Source organism: Pelophylax lessonae, assembly GCF_965119305.1.
Source record: "Pelophylax lessonae genome assembly, chromosome: 9".
Taxonomy (NCBI): Eukaryota; Metazoa; Chordata; class Amphibia; order Anura; family Ranidae; genus Pelophylax; species Pelophylax lessonae.
The window spans coordinates 56,368,226-56,391,135 of record NC_138776.1 but is presented as its reverse complement, the minus strand read 5'-3'; the positions used below and the strand labels follow the sequence as shown (position 1 = coordinate 56,391,135).

The window sequence follows — 22,910 nt, the reverse complement described above, 5'->3', positions numbered from 1 at the left end:
CACAATCATGTGACCACTGTGACAGCCAATCACATGGGTCACGTGATCAGGCAGCCTTTCTTGCCCCCTGGGTGTAAACACGCTGTTATAGGGATGCCAGGGCTGGGTGGGAGGGGATTAACCACTTTTAACTCACATTTAACCCATTGATCACCCATAGGGTTAACCCCTTCCCTGCCAGTGTCATTATTACAGTAACAGTGCATATTTTTAGCACTGATTACTGTAGTAATGTCACTGGTCCCCCCAAAAGTGTAAAAAAATGTCAGTTAGGGGTCCGATTTGTCCGCCACAATGTCGCAGTCCCGCCAAAAAATCGCAGATTGCCGTCATTACTAGTAAAAAAAAAAAAGAAAAACAATAAAAATGACATAAATCTTTCCCGTAGTTAGGAGACATGATAACTTTTGCACAAACCAATCAAACTACGCTTATTGCAATTTTTTTTTTATCAAAAATATGTAGCAGAAAACAAATTGGCCTAAAATGTTAACCACTTAAGCCCCGGAAGATTTTACCCCCTTCCTGACCAGGGCCTATTTTGCGATTCGGCACTGCGTGACTTTAACGGACAATTGCGCGGTCGTGCGACGCTGTACCCAAATGAATTTGACGTCCTTTTTTTCCCACAAACAGAGCTTTCTTTTGGTGGTATTTGATCACCTGTGCGATTTTTTGATCATGCGCACATTTTTTTATATGAACTTCCCCCCCAAAAAAATGTAAAAATCTAAATTTTTTAACATTTTAGGCCAATTTGTTTTCTGCTACATATGTTTGGTAAAAAAAAAAATCGCAAAAAGCGTATTTTGATTGGTTTGCGCGAAAGTTATTGCGTTTACTAACTAAGGGAAAGATTTTTGTAATTTTTATTGTTTTTTTTTTTAACGAGTAATGGCGGCGATCTGCGATTTTTTTGCGGGACTGCGACATTGCGGCGGACAGATCGGACCCTTGACTGACATTTTGAAACTTTTGGGGTTACCAGTGACATTACTACAGTAATCAGTGCTATACATATGCACTGTTACTGTAAAAATGACACTGGCAGGTAAGTGTTAACTTTATTTGAGAGGGACATAGCAGAACCGTATGATCAGTGCTTTTACACAGGGGAGAATGACAGGCGGCTTTGTTTACATTAGCCGCCTGCCTTTCTCCCGGGGTAACCGACGGACGCGAGTGACCGGTGGACATCGGGTCCGCTGGTCACTCGTGCGGGGGGGGGTCCGAGAGCGAGCGGGAGCGCGCCTCCGGCGGCGTGCGCTCGCTCCCTAGAGCCTCACAGGCAAGCGACGTAGTACTACGTCACTTTGCCTGTGAGGGGCTGACTGCCGCTGTATATAGTCGTGCGGCGGTCGGCAAGTGGTTAAAAAATTTTGATTTTTACATTTTTTTTTGTGAGAATGTCAAATGGCAGAATGTGAAAAATATTGTTTTTTTTTTTTTCAAAATTGTCGCAATTCTTTTTGTTTATAGAGCAAAAAAAAAAATAAATCCCAGAGGTGATCAAATACCACCAAAAGAAAGCTCTATTTCTGGGAATAAAAGGAGATCAATTTTATTTGGGTACAGCGTCGCACGACCGCGCAATTGTCTGTTAAAATAACGCAGTGCAATTCCTTCCAGTCTTAAAGTAGTTAAAGATATTGCCCTCAGGTTTTTACTCCTATCCTGGGCTCCACTAAATTGTTGTTTTTTCCTCACTTTCTGTCCTGGTGACAGCAATTTCAGCAGACAGGGAATGGAGGAAATTCTCCAATGGCAATAGAGAAATGAAAAAAAGATTAGTAGACTAGGGAAATGCTAGAATTACATTTAGAAATGTACAATATTTCTAAAATGTGTGTGACTGAGGAGCTGGATTCAACCCATCCATGAATTATGAATAATGAAGGTCAACCAAATTCAAATAGAATGCAATGGCTCCAGTAAGGCTGCTCTCAGCACCAACAAGGTACCCCTAAACTCTGAGAACCTAAGTTCGGAATACACTTATAAAAAGTCCAATGGAAGCTTCAGATCAGAAAACTGAGAATCCAAAATCTTTTGATATTGGTCTTCATTCACAACGAGACAATATAAAACAGCCAACATGTTTCGGGTGAAAGATCCCCCTTCTTCAAGGCTACATAAAAATCCCTACAAGACAGGTACGCAAATGGTTATGGAAACACAGATTCCTTCACTCACCTAAGTATGTTAAGGTTCAAATAGGTGAAAGAGAAACTTCAGCCAATAAAACAACTTTCTTTGTGGCTCCTCCACCCTGCCACAATTAAAAAAAAATTCCAATTTTAAAAAAAAAAAATGTTCCTTTTGATGCAGCAACGAGGCACTTCTTCATTTTTTGAGAATGGCATTGTGCCTCCTTTGCCCTCTGGGATGTCCACAACAGTCATCCCAAGAGGCAGTTTTGCACACCTGCACATTGATCATACTAAGACCAATTTACGGAGGTACTGTTACGACTGTCCCGTTAATAGTCCATTTCCTATAATGTCTATCCTTTTTTCCTTCTTTTGTTCTTCTCTCTTTTCCCTTCTCCTTTTCCTTCCCCCTGCTCATGACTTCCTTGCCGAAGGTCCATTCAAACACTCGTAGCGTTGAATGGAAGGTACTTGGACCAAGCTACTTCTGATGATGCAATGGTGGAGGTGGGAATTGTGGGCTTCTGGACACGTTATGTTCCCAATAGGGGGGTCCGGGCTTATGGTGTTGCATGGGCGTCCGCAGAACTTTTTTTAGGGGGGGGGGGCAACATTTTAAGGTCACCCATGCTCTGCCACTTTTCAACAATGTCATGAAGGAGAGGGGCTTAGTCATTATACTTATTTTGAGTATTTATATTTAAAGAGCAAACAGCAGCATTTATTTTTAAAGCATTTGCTACATAACAAAAAAAAAGAATTCTAATAAAGCAGTTATACAGCACAGTGTTTTGCTGTGTAATTTGGCCCCTTCTATTACCTAAAATACCTGGCTGATCCTCCAATCTGTAAACTGACCACGGTATACCATGACTGCTAAGCCCTGGCACTGTGGTCCATTCACGTGCCTCCGTCATCCGCAGCCCTCCTGTCCTCCTCTGTCCTCTCTTCCCCCTCCCTCCCTGCCTGTCTGCTCCTGTGTCAGTGACCACCCCCTACCCTCCTGCTGCTGTAGTTTTATTTAAAGTTTCATATCCTGTCTACAGTCTGTTTAATAATCCTGTGTGCCCCTGTGTCTGTGTTTTATAAAAATAAGCCATTCTTTACAAGTTTTCAGAGCGCTGCTCACGTGACCCGCCACCTCTCTCCTCCTCTTCCCCTCCTCCTCCCCTCCCGACTGACATCAGTGAGGAATCCTCAGCCCGCCCGCTGCAGGCAGCTGTCAGACGAGGAGAGGAGAGAGCTGATGGGTCACGTGAGCGGCACTCGGCCCTCTGAAAACTGGTAAACTACGGCTTATTTTTTTAAAACCCATACACAGGGGCACAGGATTATTAAACAGACCAGACAGGATGGTATAAAGTGGCTTAACAACCACTTGAACAGGGAAGTTGAGATTCCAGGGGGGGGGCATTTGCCCCCCATTGCCCCTACCTGCGGATGCCCATGTGGTGTTTTGTATCCTCCACAGCATAACGTAATGGTACTGTATTTAGGTCCTTCTGCCACTTATCCATGTAAATTCTTTTTCCACTGCACCCTTTTGTCTGGAAGTGACTATGTATCACCTTTGTTTGCACTGTGGACTTTATATGCTTTGTATGATGTTTTTCTACCCTGTTTTTGAAAACTTCAATAAAAAACGATTGAAATGATCAATGTATCAATAAACCTTGACGTATTAAAATTTAATGAAATGGAATCTAAAATTTAATGAGTGAATCTACAACCATTTGTGTACCAGTCTTGTGTTTGTTTTGTAGCCTTGAAAAAGGAGAAGATTGTTATACATCTGAAATGTGTTGGTTGTTTTATATTTTCTTGTTGTGAATAAATGCCATTATTAAAAAAAATTGGACTCTCAGTTCTTAGATCTGTATTTCCGTCTGTACCCCCGTTGCAACTTTTCCCTCACCTCCTGTCTTTTAAATCTGTTGTCACTGGGACAGGAAGTGAGGGGTAATTTCAGTAATGGAGACCCAGATAAACACTAAACTGGGTTCTAATCCTTCCCCACTCAACCAAAACGAATTATGCATTCTAGCTAATTGCAATGCCTACCTGGCTGCATGTACAGTAGATAACGATTATGTGTGCTGATATGGCGGTGGTTCCCAAACTTTGCTTAAACTGTGTGTCAAGCTAAAAAATGTTTTATGCTGCTGAGCTGCTCATGTTTTCTCGATGTGTCATCAAAACTCACCTTCTTGTCCCGGTTTATAGACAGATTTATCTGGTTGGATGAACGTTCCAATGGCTTCCCTGCGCAAAGTCAGAGGTTTGCTCTCAAACTGAACCTTGTTCCCTCCAGCCTCAATTCCCTGAACCTCAATATGAACTTTTTCAGTGACCTTAGAAGGCTCAGGAACCTGTAAAATGACAGAATATTATTTATATTTAGTCTATTATTAATTGTATTACAAATATATAATTATATTAAATATTCTCATATTTATTATTATTTCATTATTTATATTTTTAACTATTATGGAAAAAAATGTATTATTATATTGAACTAGCACCCTTAAAGATAAAGCAAATTTTTTTTTTTTTTTTTTTTTTAGCTTATGATTTTATTGGGTAAGGGCTGGATGGGGACACTGGGGAGAACCTCTCTCACTTCCTGTCCCAATGATTCTACAGGAAGAGAAGAAAATTTGCCCAACAGGGATGCAAAGAGAGAGATTCTGTATGTATGTATATATATATATATATATATATATATATATATATATATATATATATATACATACATACACAGTATCTCACAAAAGTACAACCCTCACATTTTTGTAAATATTTTATTATACCTTTTCATGTGACAACACTGAAGAAATTACACTTTGCTACAATGTAAAGTAGTGAGTGTACAGCTAGTATAACAGTGTAAATTTGCTGTCCCCTCAAACCTCTTGTTTAAGGATGCCCCACAGATGCTCAATAGGGTTTAGGTCTGGAGACATGCTTGGCCAGTCCATCACCTTTACCCTCAGCTTCTTTAGCGAGGCAGTTGTCATCTTGGAGGTGTATTTGGAGCCGTTATCATGTTGGAATGCTGCCCTGCGGCCCAGTCTCTGAAGGGAGGGGATCATACTCTGCTTCAGTATGTTACAGTACATGTTGGCATTCATGGTTCCTTCAATGAACTGTAGCTTCCCAGTGCTGGCAGCACTCATGCAGCCCCAGACCAAGTCACTCCCACCACCATGCTTGACTGTAGGCAAGACACACTTGTCTTTGTACTCCTCGCCTGGTTGTCCCCACGCACGCTTGACACCACCTGAACCAAATACATTTATCTTGGTCTCATCAGACCACAGGACATGGTTCCAGTAATCCATGACCTTAGTCTACTTGTCTTCAGCAAACTGTTTGCGGGCTTTCTTGTTCATCATCTTTAGAAGAGGCTTCCTTCTGGGACGACAGCCATGCAGACCAATTTGATGCAGTGTGCGGTGTATGGTCTGAGCGCTGGCAGGCTGACCCCCCACCCCTTCAACCTCTGCAGCAATGCTGGCAGTACTCATACATCTATTTCTCAAAGACAGACTCTGGATGTGATGCTGATCACGTGCACTCAACTTCTTTGGTCGACCATGGTGAGGCCTGTTCTGAGTGGAACCTGTCCTGTTTAACTGCTGTATGGTCTTTGCCATAGTGCTGCAGCTCAGTTTCAGGGTCTTGGCAATCTTCTTATAGCCTAGGCCATCTTTATGTAGAGCAACAATTCTTTTTTTCAGATCCAGAGAGTTCTTTGCCATGAGGTGCCATGTTGAACTTCCAGTGACCAGTATGAGAGAGTGAGAGCGATAACACCAAATTTAACACACCTGCTCCCCATTCACACCTGAGACCATGTAACACTAACGAGTCACATGACACCAGGGAGGAAAAATGGCTAATTGGCCCCAATTTGGACATTTTTACTTAGGGGTGTACTTACTTTTTTTGCCAGCGGTTTAGACATTAATAGCTATGTGTTAAGTTATTTTGAGGCGGCAGCAAATTTGCACTGTTATTCAAGCTGTACACTCACTACTTTACATTGTAGCAAAGTGTCATTTCTTCAGTGTCACATGAAAATATATAATAAAATATTTACAAAAATGTGTGGGGTGTACTCACTTTTGTGAGATACTGTATATATATATATATATATATATATATATATATATATAGTATCATACAACGTCTTGATGATGAAATGCAAAGGGGTGGGCTCTTTGGTTACGCATTGCGTCACTTCCATCTGGTGGAACGCTCGCTGGCTCCAGGGATCAGCGGAGCAGTGACGTTTTTTCTGGATAGATTTTTCCAGGTGCCCGGCATGGCACTAACCTTGTGAGTGAACACTTTTTTACTTTTAAGCATTTTTTACAATAAATGGTATTGCGCTATGATGCCTGCCATGATTTTGTGTTCCCTCTGAGTTGGATCCTGTGATGCGGTCCTCACATCTCCAGATGCCATAATATTACTCTGAAGCCTTGTAGACCTGTATAGGTGTACGCCTAGTGCAGTGATGGCAAACCTTGGCACCCCAGATGTTTTGGAACTACATTTCCCATGATGCTCATGCACTCTGCAGTGCAGTTAAGCATCACGGGAAATGTAGTTCCAAAACATATGGGGTGCCAAGGTTCGCCATCACTGGCCTAGTGGGTCACGCAGTCAATAGTTGATAATCAACTATTTATTTGTGGTAATACACCATTTTCTTTTTTCTTTCTTCTTTTGTATTTAGGTTGGCACTGCATGAGTAAATATTTAAAACTTTATTTACAAAAGTTTATTGGAGATTAATTTTAATGTGAAATTAAACATAAATGAATGTGTAATTAAAAATATAAGCAAAAACAAAGTTTTTTTTTAACAACATTTTAGCCTTTTATTAACCACTAGTGAAAGTGGTATTAAACATAAAAACAAAAATGTAATATGTTGCAGTTTCCAAACCATAAGTGTGGTGGGTGCATTTGTTTTATTTTTTCTGTTTTTTCACCTGGTGATCCTGCTGGTGACACAATTCCTGTCTTAGGGTGTCTCTATTCTAAATGGAGAAGCAACAGAGACACCTTTGGACAGCAGCATTGTCAGTCTGAGAAAAGGGGAGTGTCAGATCTTCTAGCATATTTAGATGTACTTGAGCAACATATTAAAGCTGAACTTCCACTAACACAGTTTTTTTCCTTTTGGGATAAAAGTTTTACCTGAATAAATCAAAGTTTAACATAAATGAAGAAAAGCTGACCATTGCCAGCACTCTGTATGTGCTAAATGGTTTGTTTCAACCTTCTAACTGCCACTATTGCAAAATTGCTTGGTCTGCTAAAGGAAGTTAAAATATAACTTCACCAGTTTAAAATAAAGGAAAAGTGCCTAAAAAAGAAAACGAATGCCGCCACCATATCTAAGAAATGGTAAGCTGTAATATAAAATGTTTGTTTTTGGGTTTAGTGTAATGATCGACCGATATTGGTTTTTTTTCGTTGCCGATACCGATATTTTGGCCATTGCATATTGGTATCGGCCGATATTGGCTGATATTTTCGTACATTTAACAAACATTTTACTTTTTTATTTTTAGCACTTGACCGCTACTGTTGTGGAGGAATCTGGGGGTATAGAAGACCCCAAACCCCTCCCCTGCACTTAAAAGCATTTAAAACGCCAAGTTTGGCTGTTTTGATTGCTGTCATTTTTTTTTAATCTGGCACCGAGTACCCGGAAGTGATGTCATGACATCACTTCCGGGTTTTTACATGGAGACCAGATCAGAGCCAAATGCGGCTTTGATTGGGTCTTCGGCGGCTGGTGCAGGCTGGTTACCTGGGTCTCCCGGTGGGGCGGGAGACCCGAGCGAGCCTCAGGAAGGCTGCGGGAGGGGGGGAGAGGTCCCCTTCCGCTCCTTGTAATGACAGCCGAGTGGCTTCTCAGCTGTATCTGTTGTCATTACAAGACGCCGGTCGCCGGTACCGGGGTGATGCCTCTAGCTGCAGGCATCACTCCGGTACAGCACTTTCCTGAAATACTTCATGTTGGTGTCTTTAGTGTCATCACTTGCAACATTTTGGAATTAAAGGTATTTGAAACTTATTGGAATCCCTGGATGTGCGGCTATTTCTTTTTCTACAAGTGTTCCCACGAAGGCGGGCCGGGGCCAGCACTCTATGGGATATCCTATCTCCTGGCAATTACTACACACTATACACCTCGAGCAGCGTTTTCCTTTCTTCAATATTTGGTGGAGGGGGGATTATGGTGTGGGGTTGTTTTTCAGGAGTTGGGCTTGAACCCTTAGTCCCAGTGAAGGAAACTCTTAAGTCGTCAGCATGCCAATACATTTTGGATAATTTCATGCTCCCAACTTTGTGGGAACAGTTTGGGGATGGCCCCTTCCTGTTCCAAAATGACTGCACTCCAGTACACAAAGCAAGGTCCATAAAGACATGGATGAGCGAGTTTGGGGTAGTGGAACATAACTGGCCTGCACAGAGTCCTGACCTCAACCCGATAGAACACCTTTGGGATGAATTAGAGTGGAGACTGAGATCCAGGCCTTCTCGTCCTAATCCTTGTGGACAGCCTTCCCAGAAGAGTTGAAGCTGTTATAGCTGCAAAGGGTGGGCCAACTTAATATTGCACCCTACGGACTAGGACTGGGATGCCATTAAAATACATGTGCGTGTAAAGTCAGGCATCCCAATACTTTTGGTTATAGAGTATAGTTATGGCCCTTTTCTTCCATCATCAACATTAAAAAAACATTCTGAGCTTCATACTTGTAAGAAAGGTAAAACGGATGAGGCCCCAAAGTGGAACCAATGCGTGGTCAGCAGAGGCACTCTTTAAAAAAAAAAAAATTGCTTCCAAGGGGATTTTTCAGGAAGGCCCATATTTGTTGATCATAAAACGGGTGTCAATGCATTTCGTGGCTCTTTATTGGCCACTTTATTGGAAAATATGTACAGTACATACTGTATGTTGGATCAGTCTTCTAAGTTCTTCAGTTGTTAGTCACCAGCACAAACAAGCAGTCGATATAAATACCGACCTTCCTAAAGAATCCACTTGGAATCACCTTTTTACTGAATGGGCGCCTGTGCTAACCCCACATTGGTCCCACACTGGGACCTCATCCTTTTTAACATTGTTCACCAGATCTGTTTACAACCTAGCGTAGTGCAATAATTTCCAGAAAAACCCAATGAGCATCAAGTGCAACCACCCACACTGTGCATGGAGACTTTATAAATGTGAATATACACTTACTACATTTATTTTCCATACTTTCCATCTACATATAACTATACTACCCTTTAGAAGATCTCTTATTTTCTCTTGGTCTCTGTTCATCTGGAGCACCACTGATTCATACCTGGAAGGACTGGCAGTGCCAGGCCGGCATGTTTGGCAGCACTGTGTACAGAACTTGGTTTCCAGCTGAGGTTTTCAAAATCACTTCCAAATTATTAAAGCCATTAAGGTCACCAAAAGTGTGGATACAAAATGTCTCTTTGGATGGGTAGTAGAGGTCAGGTGGACAAAAAAGGCCAAACGTTCTAAAAGAGAAAAAGAAAAGAAAAAACATACATTGAGAAACACAAAACACCCAGTTTTATTATTACATGGCAGATATTTATTCATTTAGAGGACATCAGAGGGCTTGGCAGAACAATAGTAAACGTCTTTAACACTTGAACACTTACATGAAAGAAAAAAGAAGCAAAAAATCATCCAGTTATTTCCATATGCTAAATTTTCTAAGTAAGCCATCAAAAACAAATGGTTGCCTTTATTGTAAGACCCAGATGTGATTGTGAGCAGTAAAATATTAATATTCTGTTCATCCATGTGGGGACAGCTACAGTGGTGAAAGTTTGGGCACCCCAGGTAAAAATTTGTATTTATGTGCATAAAGAAGCCAAGGAAAGATGGTAAAATCTCCAAAAGGCATCAAATTACAGATTAGACATTCTTATAATATGTCAACAAAAGTTAGATTTTATTTTAAAAAAATAATTTTTGAAATTACAATATAATATATGTCTCACAACATTTTGGTGATATATATATATTGTGAGTATGGTTCTCTGCACGATTGGATCCAATTATGGGTCCCCTATGGGCCCCTGTCAGGCAGGGATGTATGTCAGAGCATATCTTAGGAGATACCAATAGAGGGAGCTGTGGGAGTGGGACGCCGGGGATGCAGCATTATGGCATCTGCTTTGAGGTGATGTTCCCTGGGCTGGGGGGCGTGGTAAACACGGCTGTGAAGGATTCCGTCTGCCATACATCCGCACTTCCTTTGTGTACGGAAGTGATGCGGAGATGCAGGCGCCGCCGCCAACTGCGATCTGATTGGTAAGAAGACTATGTCTTCACTTCCGGAGCGACCGGAAGTGATGCGGTCGAGCGGCGCCGCCGCCGACCGCAATTACACACACATAGATATCACCTGTATGGGATATTAATGTTTGAGCGCCAAAACAGCTTGATGGAGGCGGTCCCCTCCAACACCCTCCCTATATATAATCCAGCTAGAACACGGAGCAGGTAGGCAGGCTGTCTGAAGAGTTGAAGATGGAGGTAAGTAATGCGATACTACATATGGATCTAAAGGCTATTTACCATTGGAGCTGCACTACTTGCAGCACTGGCTGGGGCACTATAACCAATCTGATTAATCCTGTGAACTATTTTTTTTCAGGGCTAATCAGCCCAGGACCAATTGTCCATATAAATGAAAAATAGACACACAAGCATCCCCCTTCCTGCCTGGAGTACCTTACACACTAAGAAGAGGTAGGTGTACTTATTCTGGCCCTCTTCTCTCCCCAATATAACAACATTCCTTCTCCTGGAATGATCTTGCAGCCTGAAAATGTAGCTATGTGGCAGAAGAATCTCTTCTCATGTTTCAAATATGGATCCCTTCCTTCAGGTCATTCACTGCCACTATCCAGGGCCTTTAGACCGTGAACATCAGCATCTCTTGAATCGCAAAGAGAAGGTTGATTCGTGTCCTGTTTGAAGCCACTCCTATGTAGAAGTAGGTGGGTGACAATATTTCATTTCATTTCTAGACATTATTTTAAATACAGCCAGTATGTGTGATATAGTTGATCTTGCTCGACTAAATCAATGGTATCCTCTTGGCCTCACCCCCTTCTTGTATGTGTGGTAATTTACCATCCTTTCCACCTCACAGATCCATCATACCTATTTGATGAACATATATATATATATAAATTTGGAAATACGCCAAGGAGAGGACTACTGCCTTTTCTGATTGCGATTCTTTGGTCAAGAGATTACAGTGAGGGTAAACCTAGAAGGTGGGTTATAATGCTATATAAATATGTCTAGGACCTCTATGGACTTAGAATGGACACGGGCTTACAAGCCTATTGGTGCTTTGATTCGCAGCCCTGGCATTGGTGACGCAGTGGGGACTATAAAGTATTGGATCCAGTGCAATTAATCTGTCGATGATTTTTGTATAAGAATTCTTATCGGAAATACGGAAGTAAAATCTTCCAAACAGCATCTGTCATCACTACAACCTTGTCGCCTAGCATGAGTCACTACCAATAAGGGTCAGTACAAAACCGCAACCAAATGTAACTAAAATGTGATGAATCTATGTATGATATACCTCGAAATATATGACTGACTAATACTTATTTGATTATGCCTTTATATTATTATAGAAACACCGGTCTGTTATGGTCTCTCAGGCCCTGAGGAAGCCCTGAGCGAAACGCGTCGGCTTGCTGGGGACCTACATTGACCGAATCCAACTTGAGACCCATTTTCCATCCTACACAGGCTTTTGTGGTCATATCCCCTTTGGGGATTGTTTCTGTATTACTAGTGACTTTATATGTTTTTACCTATACATGTTAGTCTGTCATTTCTAAGTATGCATGGTTGTCCATGCGTATTTTATTTCATGTTTATCAATAAAATGTAATTTTGGTTTTACAATACTGGTTTTGCATCTGATCCTTCTGCTCCCACCGGCCTGTAAAGCCCCATCTTTCTCTTTCTTCAATTTTTATTAGATTTTATTTCCATCATTGACACTTTCAAAAATACAGAAAACAAAAAAATGGCGTCTGCAAAAGTTTGGGCATCCTGCAGAATTAATAGCATGCACTGCCCCTTTGCAAGGCTGAGACCTTCCAGTTTCATGGAAGGGAAGACCAGGTGATGTCAATCTCAAAGGTTTTAAATGCCCAGACTCATCTGACCTTGCCCGAAACAATCAGCACCATGGGATCTTCTAAGCAGTTGTCTAGAAAACTGAAACTGAAAATAGTTGACGCTCACAAAGCTGGAGAAGGCTATAAGAAGATAGCAAAGCGTTTTCAGATGTCAATATCCTCTGTTCGGAATGTAATTAAGAAATGGCAGTTATCAGGAAAAGTGGAAGTTAAAGCAAGATCTGGAAGATCAAGAAAAATATCAGACAGAACAGCTCGCAGGATTGTGAGAAAAACAATTCAAAACCCACGTTTGACTGCACGATCCCTCCAGAAAGATCTGGCAGACACTGGAGTTGTGGTACACTATTCCACTATAAAGAGATACTTGTACAAATATGGTCTTCATGGAAGAGTCATCAGAAGAAAACCTCTTCTACGTCCTCACCACAAAAATCAGCGTTTGAACTTTGCAAATGAACATATAGACAAGCCCGATGCATTTTGGAAACAAGTTCTGTGAACCGATGAGCTTAAAATTGAACTTTTTGGCCGGAATGAGCAAAGGTACGTTTGGAGAAGAAGGGGCAGTACAAGATATTAACTCTGCAGGGTGCCCAAACTTTTGCAGATGCCATTTTTTTGTTTTCTGTTATTTTGAAAGTGTAAAAGATGGAAATAAAATCTAATATTTGTTGACATATTATAAAAATGTCTAATCTGTAATGTGATGCCTTTTGGAGATTTGTCCATCTTTCCTTAGCTTCTTTATGCACATTAATACAAATTTTAACCTGGGGTGCCCAAACTTTTGATCACCACTGTATATATGTTCTTATTACATTGCAGGCCCTGCTTCCTGCTAAGTAGTGTACATTCAGCAGAATTAAAGTGGAACTTCACTCTCCTAATCAATATTGATTGTTTTTAATCCTCCTGATGCTAGCATTAGTAAAATAGATTGGAAAGCATATCATATTTACTTGTTTTAAACTTTTTTTTTTTTTTTACATTTCTTTAGTTACTTCCTGGTTTCCTGCCTAGGCAAATGATGTCATATGTCCCAGGAGTCTTCAGGAGGGGAGAAGAGCAGGAGAGGTTTTCTCAGCTAAGCACACTCAGCTAAGCACACATACTTGAGCTAAGGGCAGGAAGTAAATGCTACATGAATCCTTTTCCCTTACCCATGATGGCCATGGGGGGAGATTTTCAAAGTGATTTCTCAGCAAAATAAAGCATGGAGACATGGATGGATGGGGGAGTTTGCTTTGAATAATAAAAATTAATTAAAAAGCGTTTTTGGTTTGTGGTGCTCAGATGCAGTGAAGATCCGCTTTAACCACTTGCCGACTGTCGCACGACTATTTACGTCAGCAGTCAGCCCCTCACAGGCAGAGCGACGTAGGGCTACGTCGCTAGCCTGTGAGGGTCTAGGGAGCGAGCGATCGTCGGGTGGAGAGGGAGAAAGGCAGACGGCTAATGTAAACAAGCCGCTTGTCATTCTCCCCTGTGTATGAATGGTGATCATACGGTTCTACTATGTAGGACAGTTGATCACTGTTCATACACCTCAAGCCACAGCCAATCACAGTTAGAATCACGCCCCTAGGGACACACATAACCCCTCCCTCTCAAAAAAAGTTAACCCCCTCACTACCAGTGTCATTTTACAGTAACAGTGCATATGTATAGCACTGATTACTGCAGTAATGTCACTGGTACCCCCAAAAGTGTCAAAAATGTCAGTCAAGGGTCCGATCTGTCTGCCACAATGTTGCAGTCCCGCAAAAAAAATCGCAGATCGCCGCCATTACTCGTTAAAAAAAAACAATAAACATGACAAAAATCTTTCCCTTAGTTAGTAAAAGCAATAAATAACTTTTGCGCAAACCAATCAAAATACGCTTTTTGCTATTTTTTTTTTACCAAACATATGTAGCAGAAAGCAAATTGGCCTAAAATGTTAAAAAATTTTGATTTTTACATTTTTTTTGGGGAATTTCATATTTAAAAAAATTTGAAAAATATTGTTATTTTTGCAAAATTGACACTCTTTTTTTGTTTTCTAGCGCAAAAAGTAAAAATCGCACAGGTGATCAAATACCACCAAAAGAAAGCTCTATTTCTGGGAAAAAAAGGACGTCAAATTTGGTTGGGTACAGCATCGCACGACCGCGCAATTGTCCGTTAAAGTCACGCAGTGCTGAATTGCAATATAGGCCCTGGTCAGGAAGGGGGTAAAATCTTCCGGGGCTTAAGTGGTTAAGTAAATCCCCACTGACATTTTTCTGACACTATGGCGTTTTTTCTTTTTAAAGAATACATTTTTATTAGTGTTTTTATAACTTACAGTATGAAACATAAGCCGTACACACAGGACCATTTTAAAGACACTACATTACAATGGGCTAACACAAAGTCATGTTACTGTTCTGACTTTATCTCTTGGAAACATAGGAACACAGAGAGTAATCTACATATCTTCTGCTGGTGGGGTCAGAAGTCCCTAAAGCCTGGTACACACAATGAGATTATCGGACAAATGATCATCGTTTTTTGTTTTTTTTTTTTCATTCTAGTCTCCTTATCAAAAATGAAGAGGTTACTAAAGTTATGAAAATTCTCGTACGAAAGAATAAAAATGCGGAAGTGATGTAATGTATTGTATTTTCAGACGAAAACTGTACTGATTAAATGGCTTGAAAAGCTGTGTACTAACGATTAGATTATCATACGATCACTTCAAAAGCAGTGTTTTTCGTACATTTTCTGGACGTGAATCTTGCTAAGGATAATGAGATCTGCACTTGTCCAGATCTGTTGTGGTCATCAGTGCAAACAATCCTACTCGTGGGTTCCCTGAGGACCAAAGTATAAAAGGCACTGGGGGGTCTCACAAGGTAGTGTTAAACAGGAGACATTGGGAGGGTCCAAGAAAAGAGAGCTAAGAAAGGGAGAGGTGGAATAGAGAAGGAAGAAAGGAGAGGAAACAGAGAACAAGCAAGACAAGCTTCTGGGTGAGGGTTTGTTGGCAACCGTTCAAGGCATGCAGCAAGAGTGCTAAGTAGAATCACAAGAATGACTGAATTTTGGATAAGCTAGAAAATTTAAGCCAAGCTGCCCAAATTGTTGTAAATTTTGGATATCGATCTTGGATGCTAGCTGTCAGTTCGGCCATTATCATAATAGTGTTGATTTCTCACACCCATTTTCTTATAGAAGGGACAACTGGCGTTCTCCAGTGTCTATGGATCCCTGACCTAGGAGGAATCGAAGAAGACCTTTTCTAATTTTTGTAGCTGATCTGCATATGATAGGCAAAATAGCCACTTCAGGCATTTCAGGCCAAGTCACTCCCATGATCAAGTGGCAAAGGTAAAATATAGATGCCCAGTAGGGTCTACTAGATGAGCAGGTCCACCGTATATGGAGTAAAGTGCCACTGTTTTCTCCACACCTCCAGCACTGATCTGGGACAGATGATATCATTTTATGAAGTATAACAGGGCTGGCTTCTACATCATTTTGTCATGAGTTTGTATTTTTTTGGGGTCTGGTATGACATACTTGATGACAGGATTTGTCACCTGCACCGACATTTGTCTTGTGGAGGCACATCGGATTTCTTAAAAGTCTCTTAGACACTCTTTATGAAGTCTCCTCCCTGACTCAGGAATGACCACAATTGGGAGTTTTATTTTAATTGGAATTTCAAGTCAAGACATTTTGATGAAATTTCACTATTTGGCGAAATGCATTGGAGTCCCCGTAAGCCCACCAAACTTTCACCTTTTCTAATTAAATGCATTGAAGCCAGTTGGGAAGGTCAAGGTTTTTTTTGGTCTTTCAGGGTACCCTGGTGTTATTTATCATCGACCTTTCCTGGTGCCAAAAAAGCTAACCCCAATTTTAACCAGAATCTTAGTCTCAACCCTAATCAAAACAATAAACCCTTTTCCTAAAACATAAAGCCATGTGGTTCCCATGTAAGCACTGACATGATGATTACATGGTTTGTTGCTGTCAATATTTTCCCTCTCTATTTGTCTTGGTGACTAATGTCACCGAGACAGAAAGTGGTGAATATCTGAACATTTACAGCGGTCATTGTAACAAGAGGTGATGGAAGAATTTTCCAATAGGAACCCCTGTACAGATGTCTACTGAGAGGGGATTTCTCCTTACTTAGGAGAGATTGTGTCAATTTCAGTTGTGTCTCTGAGTCAGGATGTGAACAGAAGGCTCCCAAATGGGACAGAGAGTGAAAAAACTAATAGGGGTTCTCACCACTCTCTTCTCTATCCAAATTAAAAAAAAAGTTTTGGCTTTAGATACAATCTAATTTATTGGAACTGATTAGGAAATACTCACGGCTTCCTTTCGTTCAGAGCCAGTGCCCCTTTCAGGGAGAAAAGAAGACACAGGACCCAAATCATTATGCCCAGTTCTGAGAGAAATACAAAAAAAGATAATGAAGAGTTATTACAGATTTTCAAAATTAACTCATAGTAGAGACATACAGTATAAAATATTATAATATTATAATAAACATTATATATATATATATAGCAAATCTAAAATTTAGCAAACATACACTGCAGGTGAACCTTACAGGTCCATGTGTTTTGAATGGCAATGACTGATTTTCCACCAGGGAATGTTTGGTGAAGGCATCTCTTGCAGCTTTATAGTTAGACCCCTTAAAGTATTTATAAATCTACATTCTATATATTTTTTACTGAAAAGTTATATATCAAGAAATAACATTTTAATCATTACAACAGCCAGAGCCCTGGTGCCAGAGACAAAAGAAAGTGAGCATAGCATAATATGCATAGATTAATATGCATAGATTAAAGTCCAACCAGTAGCCGTCAAGTTAACCCAAAATGGGGGCTAGACGAAACAGTAGAGTTGCTTTTCATCCATTAAAGGACCTGGCAGGTAAGTAATGTGTTTTCTATAGTATAAACCAGTGGTCTCCAAACTGTGGCCTGAGGGGCCGGATGTTGCCCTTTGCTTGCCTTTCCCTACGGGACACTATTGCTCCCCTTAGTACAAGGCTCTATTCTTCTACACCAACAATGAAGCATAATTCTTGTCATTGATACCAACAATAGGGCACTATTTTCATTGATACCAACAATGCGGCATGTTTCCTCCCACTGACACCAATGCTGAGGAACTATTCCTCCCACTGACTCCAGTGTTGGTGCACTATTTCTCCCACTGACACCAATGATGGGGCGCTATTCCTCCCACTGACACCAATGCTTGGGCACTAAACCTCCCACTGACACCAATGGTGGGACCCTATTCCTCCCACTGAAACCAATGCTGGGGCACGCTTCCTTCCACTAATGCCAATCATGGGGCATTCTCTACTCCCATTGACGCCAGGGCATTTTCTACTCACGCTGGCCACAGTCTGGCCCCCTCAGAGTCTGAGGGACAGTAAATTGGCCCTTTTTTCATGAAGTTTGTAGACCCCTGGTATAAACCATTGAACAAAGGAAATATCAGGGCTCACAGCCTCATCAAATCTTAGGGCTAAGCCCTAGTAGAAGAAAAAAACAGAAAAGAAAGAGAATGAAGGAAGAGCCACAAGAGAAGACGGAGGAAAGATGGGGGAACCTCGAGAGAAGAGGACCTTGCAGAGCTACTATAGGATCAGGATTAACATAACTAAGACCCTTAGAGTTTTATATGAACATAATCAGCCCAAGGGCTCAAGATAGCCTCAAATCGTTTAGTTGTATCATTAACTACACTAGTAAGTTGTTCATTGAGCATAATCCCAGAGACCTCTCATCTGTACAGAGACATACACACCGAAGATGTCTTCCACGACCAGGCTATTGTGAGTTTAGCAGTAGGGGTGATCAAACTTTTGAAAAGTTTGGTTCGACCAGAACACCCGAATTTCACGAAAGTTCGGTTCGGATTCCAGAACCCCATTGAAATCAATGGGACCCGAACTTCTGGAATCAAAAAACACCATTTTGAAGCCCTAAAACCCAATAAATGCCCCTAAAAAGTGCCTAGGGTTCTGGGTCATGCCCCAGGGACTATGAATCAGGCAAAAAAATTTTCTTAAAAATTGTTGTTTTTGATAGAGAGCCAATTATTGAAAAAATTATTGAAAAAAAAAAAAAGAGATTTCTTTGGATTTAGTGTCTGCGGGGGTCTAAAAGTGTACCTGTGAAGTTTCAGCTCTGTAGCATGTCCAGAACCAGAAAAAAAAATAGATTATTTTCTTAGAATTTCAGTAGCGCAGGGATGGTGTTACCCTCCTTTCACACCTGGGTGTTTTTGTTTCAGGCGTTTTTCAGGCGTTTTTTTTAAGCCGTTTGGAGGAAAGGCATGACATCTGAACTTCTGTATAGGGGTATATATATATATATATATATATATATATATATATATATATATGTGTGTGTGTATATATATATATATATATATATATATTTATGTGTGTGTGTGTGTAGATATACATATACATATATATACACACACACAAATATATATATATATATATATATATATATATATATATATATATATATATGTATATATATATATATATATATATATATATATATATATATATATATATATATATATATGTATACCCCAACACAAAATCTGCATAGTGGGGTCACCCTGACATGGCAGAGTGGGGTCACCCTGTCATGGCAGAGTCAGCTAAACTACATTACGGTCACCCTGACTTGGCAGAGTTCGGTCATCCTAGTATGGCAGAGTCAGCTAAACTACACTATGGTCACCCTGACATGGCAGAGTGGGGTCACCCTGGTATGGCAGAGTCAGCTAAACTACACTACGGTCACCCTGACATGGCAGAGTTCGGTCACCCTGGTATGGCAGAGTCAGCTAAACTACACTACGGTCACCCTGACATGGCAGAGTTCGGTCACCCTGGTATGGCAGAGTCAGCTAAACTACACTACGGTCACCCTGACATGGCAGAGTTCGGTCACCCAGGCATGGCGGAGTCAGGTCACCCTAAACTCCGGTCACCCTGACACTTAAAAGTATCCCTACAAAAACTAGATTATTGAATCTAACTATAGTGGTATATAGTGCCCTAACTACACTGCATATCCCTTTACTCACACTAAAAGAACAGCTCCATACAGCAGAAGATAATTGCAAAAAGACACTGGAGCTTTACAAGCAGCAGGAGAAACACAAATGCTTCCACTCTCTTCAAAAGCCTCTGTATTACAGTGCTAGAGGTTAGGCGGGGCTATGTTATATACTGGGGGTCGTATTCACTCATGATTGGCCTCTGGTCCCCGTAGTCACTCCAATCACGTTCCTAGCAGACTCCTGCCCCCCTCATTGGATTTTACTGACATTTCTGGGCCAATCACAGGCTTTAAAAGCCAAATTCCTGTCCCATTGCATTTTGCGCGGTTCTGGTGACCGAATTCCAAACTTTTACCGCAAAAAGTTCGGAATTCGGCTGAATTTCGAACACCCGATGTTCGGGTCTAACCGATGGTCGACCCGAACCGTTCGATCATCCCTATTTAGCAGCTGGAAACATAAAGAAGATTAGTTTTTAAATGGACCAAGGCAAGTTCTCTACTGGCTCGTTCAATAAAGCAATGTGAGGTTGTTGTGAAAGTATATGTAAATCTAAATAATAATTTTGTGTAAATAACTCCTTTTTTGCATTTTTAAATGTAATTCCTTCTCTCAACTACACCTTTTTACTGAATAAATCTATGTTACAGTGTACACTCAGAGGCGCCTCTGTATCTTCTATATACAAAAGTCAGAGGCTTTTTGAGCATGGGACAAAAACAACAAACGGACCTACCGCTACAGACCTGATTATATCCCCTGTAACATACCTAGAAGGTGTCAGGAAAATTTTGTTGGACAGAGTAAGTTGCCAGTATCTTTGTCTCCTTCTATTCTGATCTCTGCAAATCAAAGGCTCACCAAATACCTGTGGAATTGGTCAATTATTGTATTACTCTACACAAACTATTCCAACCAAAATTGCTCCTAGAAGCCCATATTACCATTGGTGAGATTGAAGTATACATATTCCCTCACTAGAAAACCCCAGGGTTAGATGGATTTCCTTTTTTTTTTTTTTTTTTTACTTTGTCTTTATCACTATTTCTTAAATAACAGACTTTTTTGTGTCTGAAGTAACAGATGTTTCTGCCAATCTTCTGACCATACCACATATCTGCAGCCCAACTAAATGACTACTAGGCTATCTTGATGACTCCAATGTACATAATTATACCAAACTGCTTCTTTGCCTTCTATACTTTTAGGTGAATAACTTTTCTGTGTTAATCCCCTGATTTTACCTCAGTTGGTTACTGACAGAGACTCTTCAACCGAGCATTCCTGTTATATAAAATTGACCTTTAAATCCATTGTCTGCCCCAAAAACATGTATTTGTTCTACTGTTTTCTACGAGTATTGGAAAAGTGTATTTTATAAAAAGATAAACAAAAAAAAAAAACTCTAAAATAAACTATTTATTGTAAATGAAAAAGACAAATAAGTGTACCTTAGGCATAATTATGTTATGTTGCATAAAAGTATATATACTTAAGTATATACATAAGTATAACAGAATAAACACGTAACAAAAAGTCAGATTTTTCCCATCTCTATACCTGATCTGAGTCATTGATTCAGCAGCTTAGCATAACTACCCGACAGTTAGCTTTTTTCAGTGGATGGAACATAAACTGCCTCTACATTTTACTCCTTACAAGTTTCTCCTCCTCAAATATACCCTTCAGATGGCATCTTTACACAATTTTTTTTTACAAATATGCACATATAATATCTTAAGTGGAGAGCACTTGAGTGCCCATCAGTCTTGGTGGGAAAAACAACAGCAACTGACTGTGAAAATTGAAACCAGTTAATGGATTTACCCACCAAACGTTCTTGACCAGTGGAACTTTTGCTGGTGTTAGGAAGAGCATAAAGACATGGACTGCTGCCTGAGCTTACTATAGAAAATACTTACTATAGAAAATAATGGGGCACTACAGTCAAATGTAAGAATCCAAATACATTCAGAATGTGTTGCTAGGGATTGGAATATTGATAGGGTGGTGGTTAAACTTTGAAAGTGAGGAGACAACAAATTTGCAATGCAGTGAGAATAGGCATTCTTTTCAGCTGCTGGTTCTTGCCTATAGCCCCAGATAGGGGGTAAAAGCTGACTTGTTTTCACTCTTCTCCATTCTATGCATAACCGAAAAAAAGTTTTGGCTCAAAATCACTTTAGGATAAACAATATCATTTTTGTTTCTATTTTGCTACAGTTTTCTTGACTGTTTTGCCCGATTGTCTTTAAAAATGTACTGTTTTATGATTTAAAAAGAATAAAAATAGGCAAACTTCTTTTTTACCAAATGGGTAGCAAAGGATTAAAAAGCCTATTCTTTAATTTCCCTGAATTGAAAATAAATTACTTTTTAAATTTTCGAGTAGTGTGAATTGTCTGTAAAGACAAAAACAGCTTTGTCTGCATTAAAGCGGTATTAAATTCCAAAACCAAAAATGTAATATTACCAATCATTAGATGTCTTGATGATTGTTTAAGTTTTCTTTTTTTTAGGCTTTTTCTCTTTGATTTTACCTGATTATTTGGCCAGTAACACACCTATTGGAGTGTCTCCATTATGGATGAAGGTGCACAGGGGGCACCTTTGGACAGCAGCATTGTCAATGTGGGGGAAGGGTGTATTAGATGCAATGGCAGATTTAAATGCACTAACAAATTGAAGCCAAACTCCTGCTCACACTTTTTAAGCAGTTACAACAGTTATTGTTTTCCTTCTGAGATAAAGTTTTTACATAAAGAAATAAAAGCTGATTATTGCAAGAACCCCTCTCCATGCTAAATGGTTTTGCTCATCTCTGTAACTGATACATTCTGCAGGAGAGCTTGTTTAAAAAAAAAAAAAAAACAATAGACTTACTGGCTTGATCACCAGATGAAAATAGAAGAACGCCTAAAAAAAGACAATGAATGCAGCCATCACATCTAAGAACTGGTAAGCTGCAATATAATAAACAAGTGCTTTTGGGTTTAATACCACTTTCATTTATTTCTGCCAAAATCTGGTTACATTTGTGTGTGTTAATGGTGGAGTGGGTGCTCTGGACATTCTATTCTGGCTAAAATGTGTGGATGGGTTGCTTAGAAAATTTTGATAAATAGGTAAAACTGTCACAAATGATTATTTCCTGCAAGTGAAATGTGGCTTGCAACCTTTAATAAAAAGTCCTCTGGTTGAATTTGCCTAACTCTAGATTACCATGTAGTGACCCACCACCATGACACCATAGACCTTTCCTCACCTTCTCCTGTGTCATCCAGAAGCTTCTCTGCATTTTTCTTCTTTCTGCTTTATGTTTTTATGGTTTGTCAAATGTCATTTTTGTGTTGACATAGATGTGTCCTCTTAGTTTCCGGGAATTACTAAAGGAAAAAAAGTTCCTCATTTTGTCATTAGATTTAATTAAAGCATT

The 22,910-nt window shown here is 40.1% G+C and overlaps 1 protein-coding gene across 1 annotated transcript in view; it reads right to left on the bottom strand.

The window, feature by feature from the left end:
* The window catches only part of LOC309564212 (alpha-2-macroglobulin-like protein 1), a 254,662-nt gene extending 237,858 nt beyond the window's left edge, over positions 1 to 16,804 (bottom strand). The window contains exons 1-3 of the mRNA XM_082268839.1: positions 16,733 to 16,804; positions 9,529 to 9,712; positions 4,354 to 4,519 (exon numbers count right to left, since the gene is read on the bottom strand). Of these exons, the coding sequence (XP_082124965.1) occupies positions 4,354 to 4,519; positions 9,529 to 9,712; positions 16,733 to 16,797 (415 nt within the window). The 5' untranslated portion in view covers positions 16,798 to 16,804. The remainder of the gene's footprint in view (positions 1 to 4,353; positions 4,520 to 9,528; positions 9,713 to 16,732) is intronic.
* Positions 16,805 to 22,910: the final 6,106 nt, after the last annotated feature.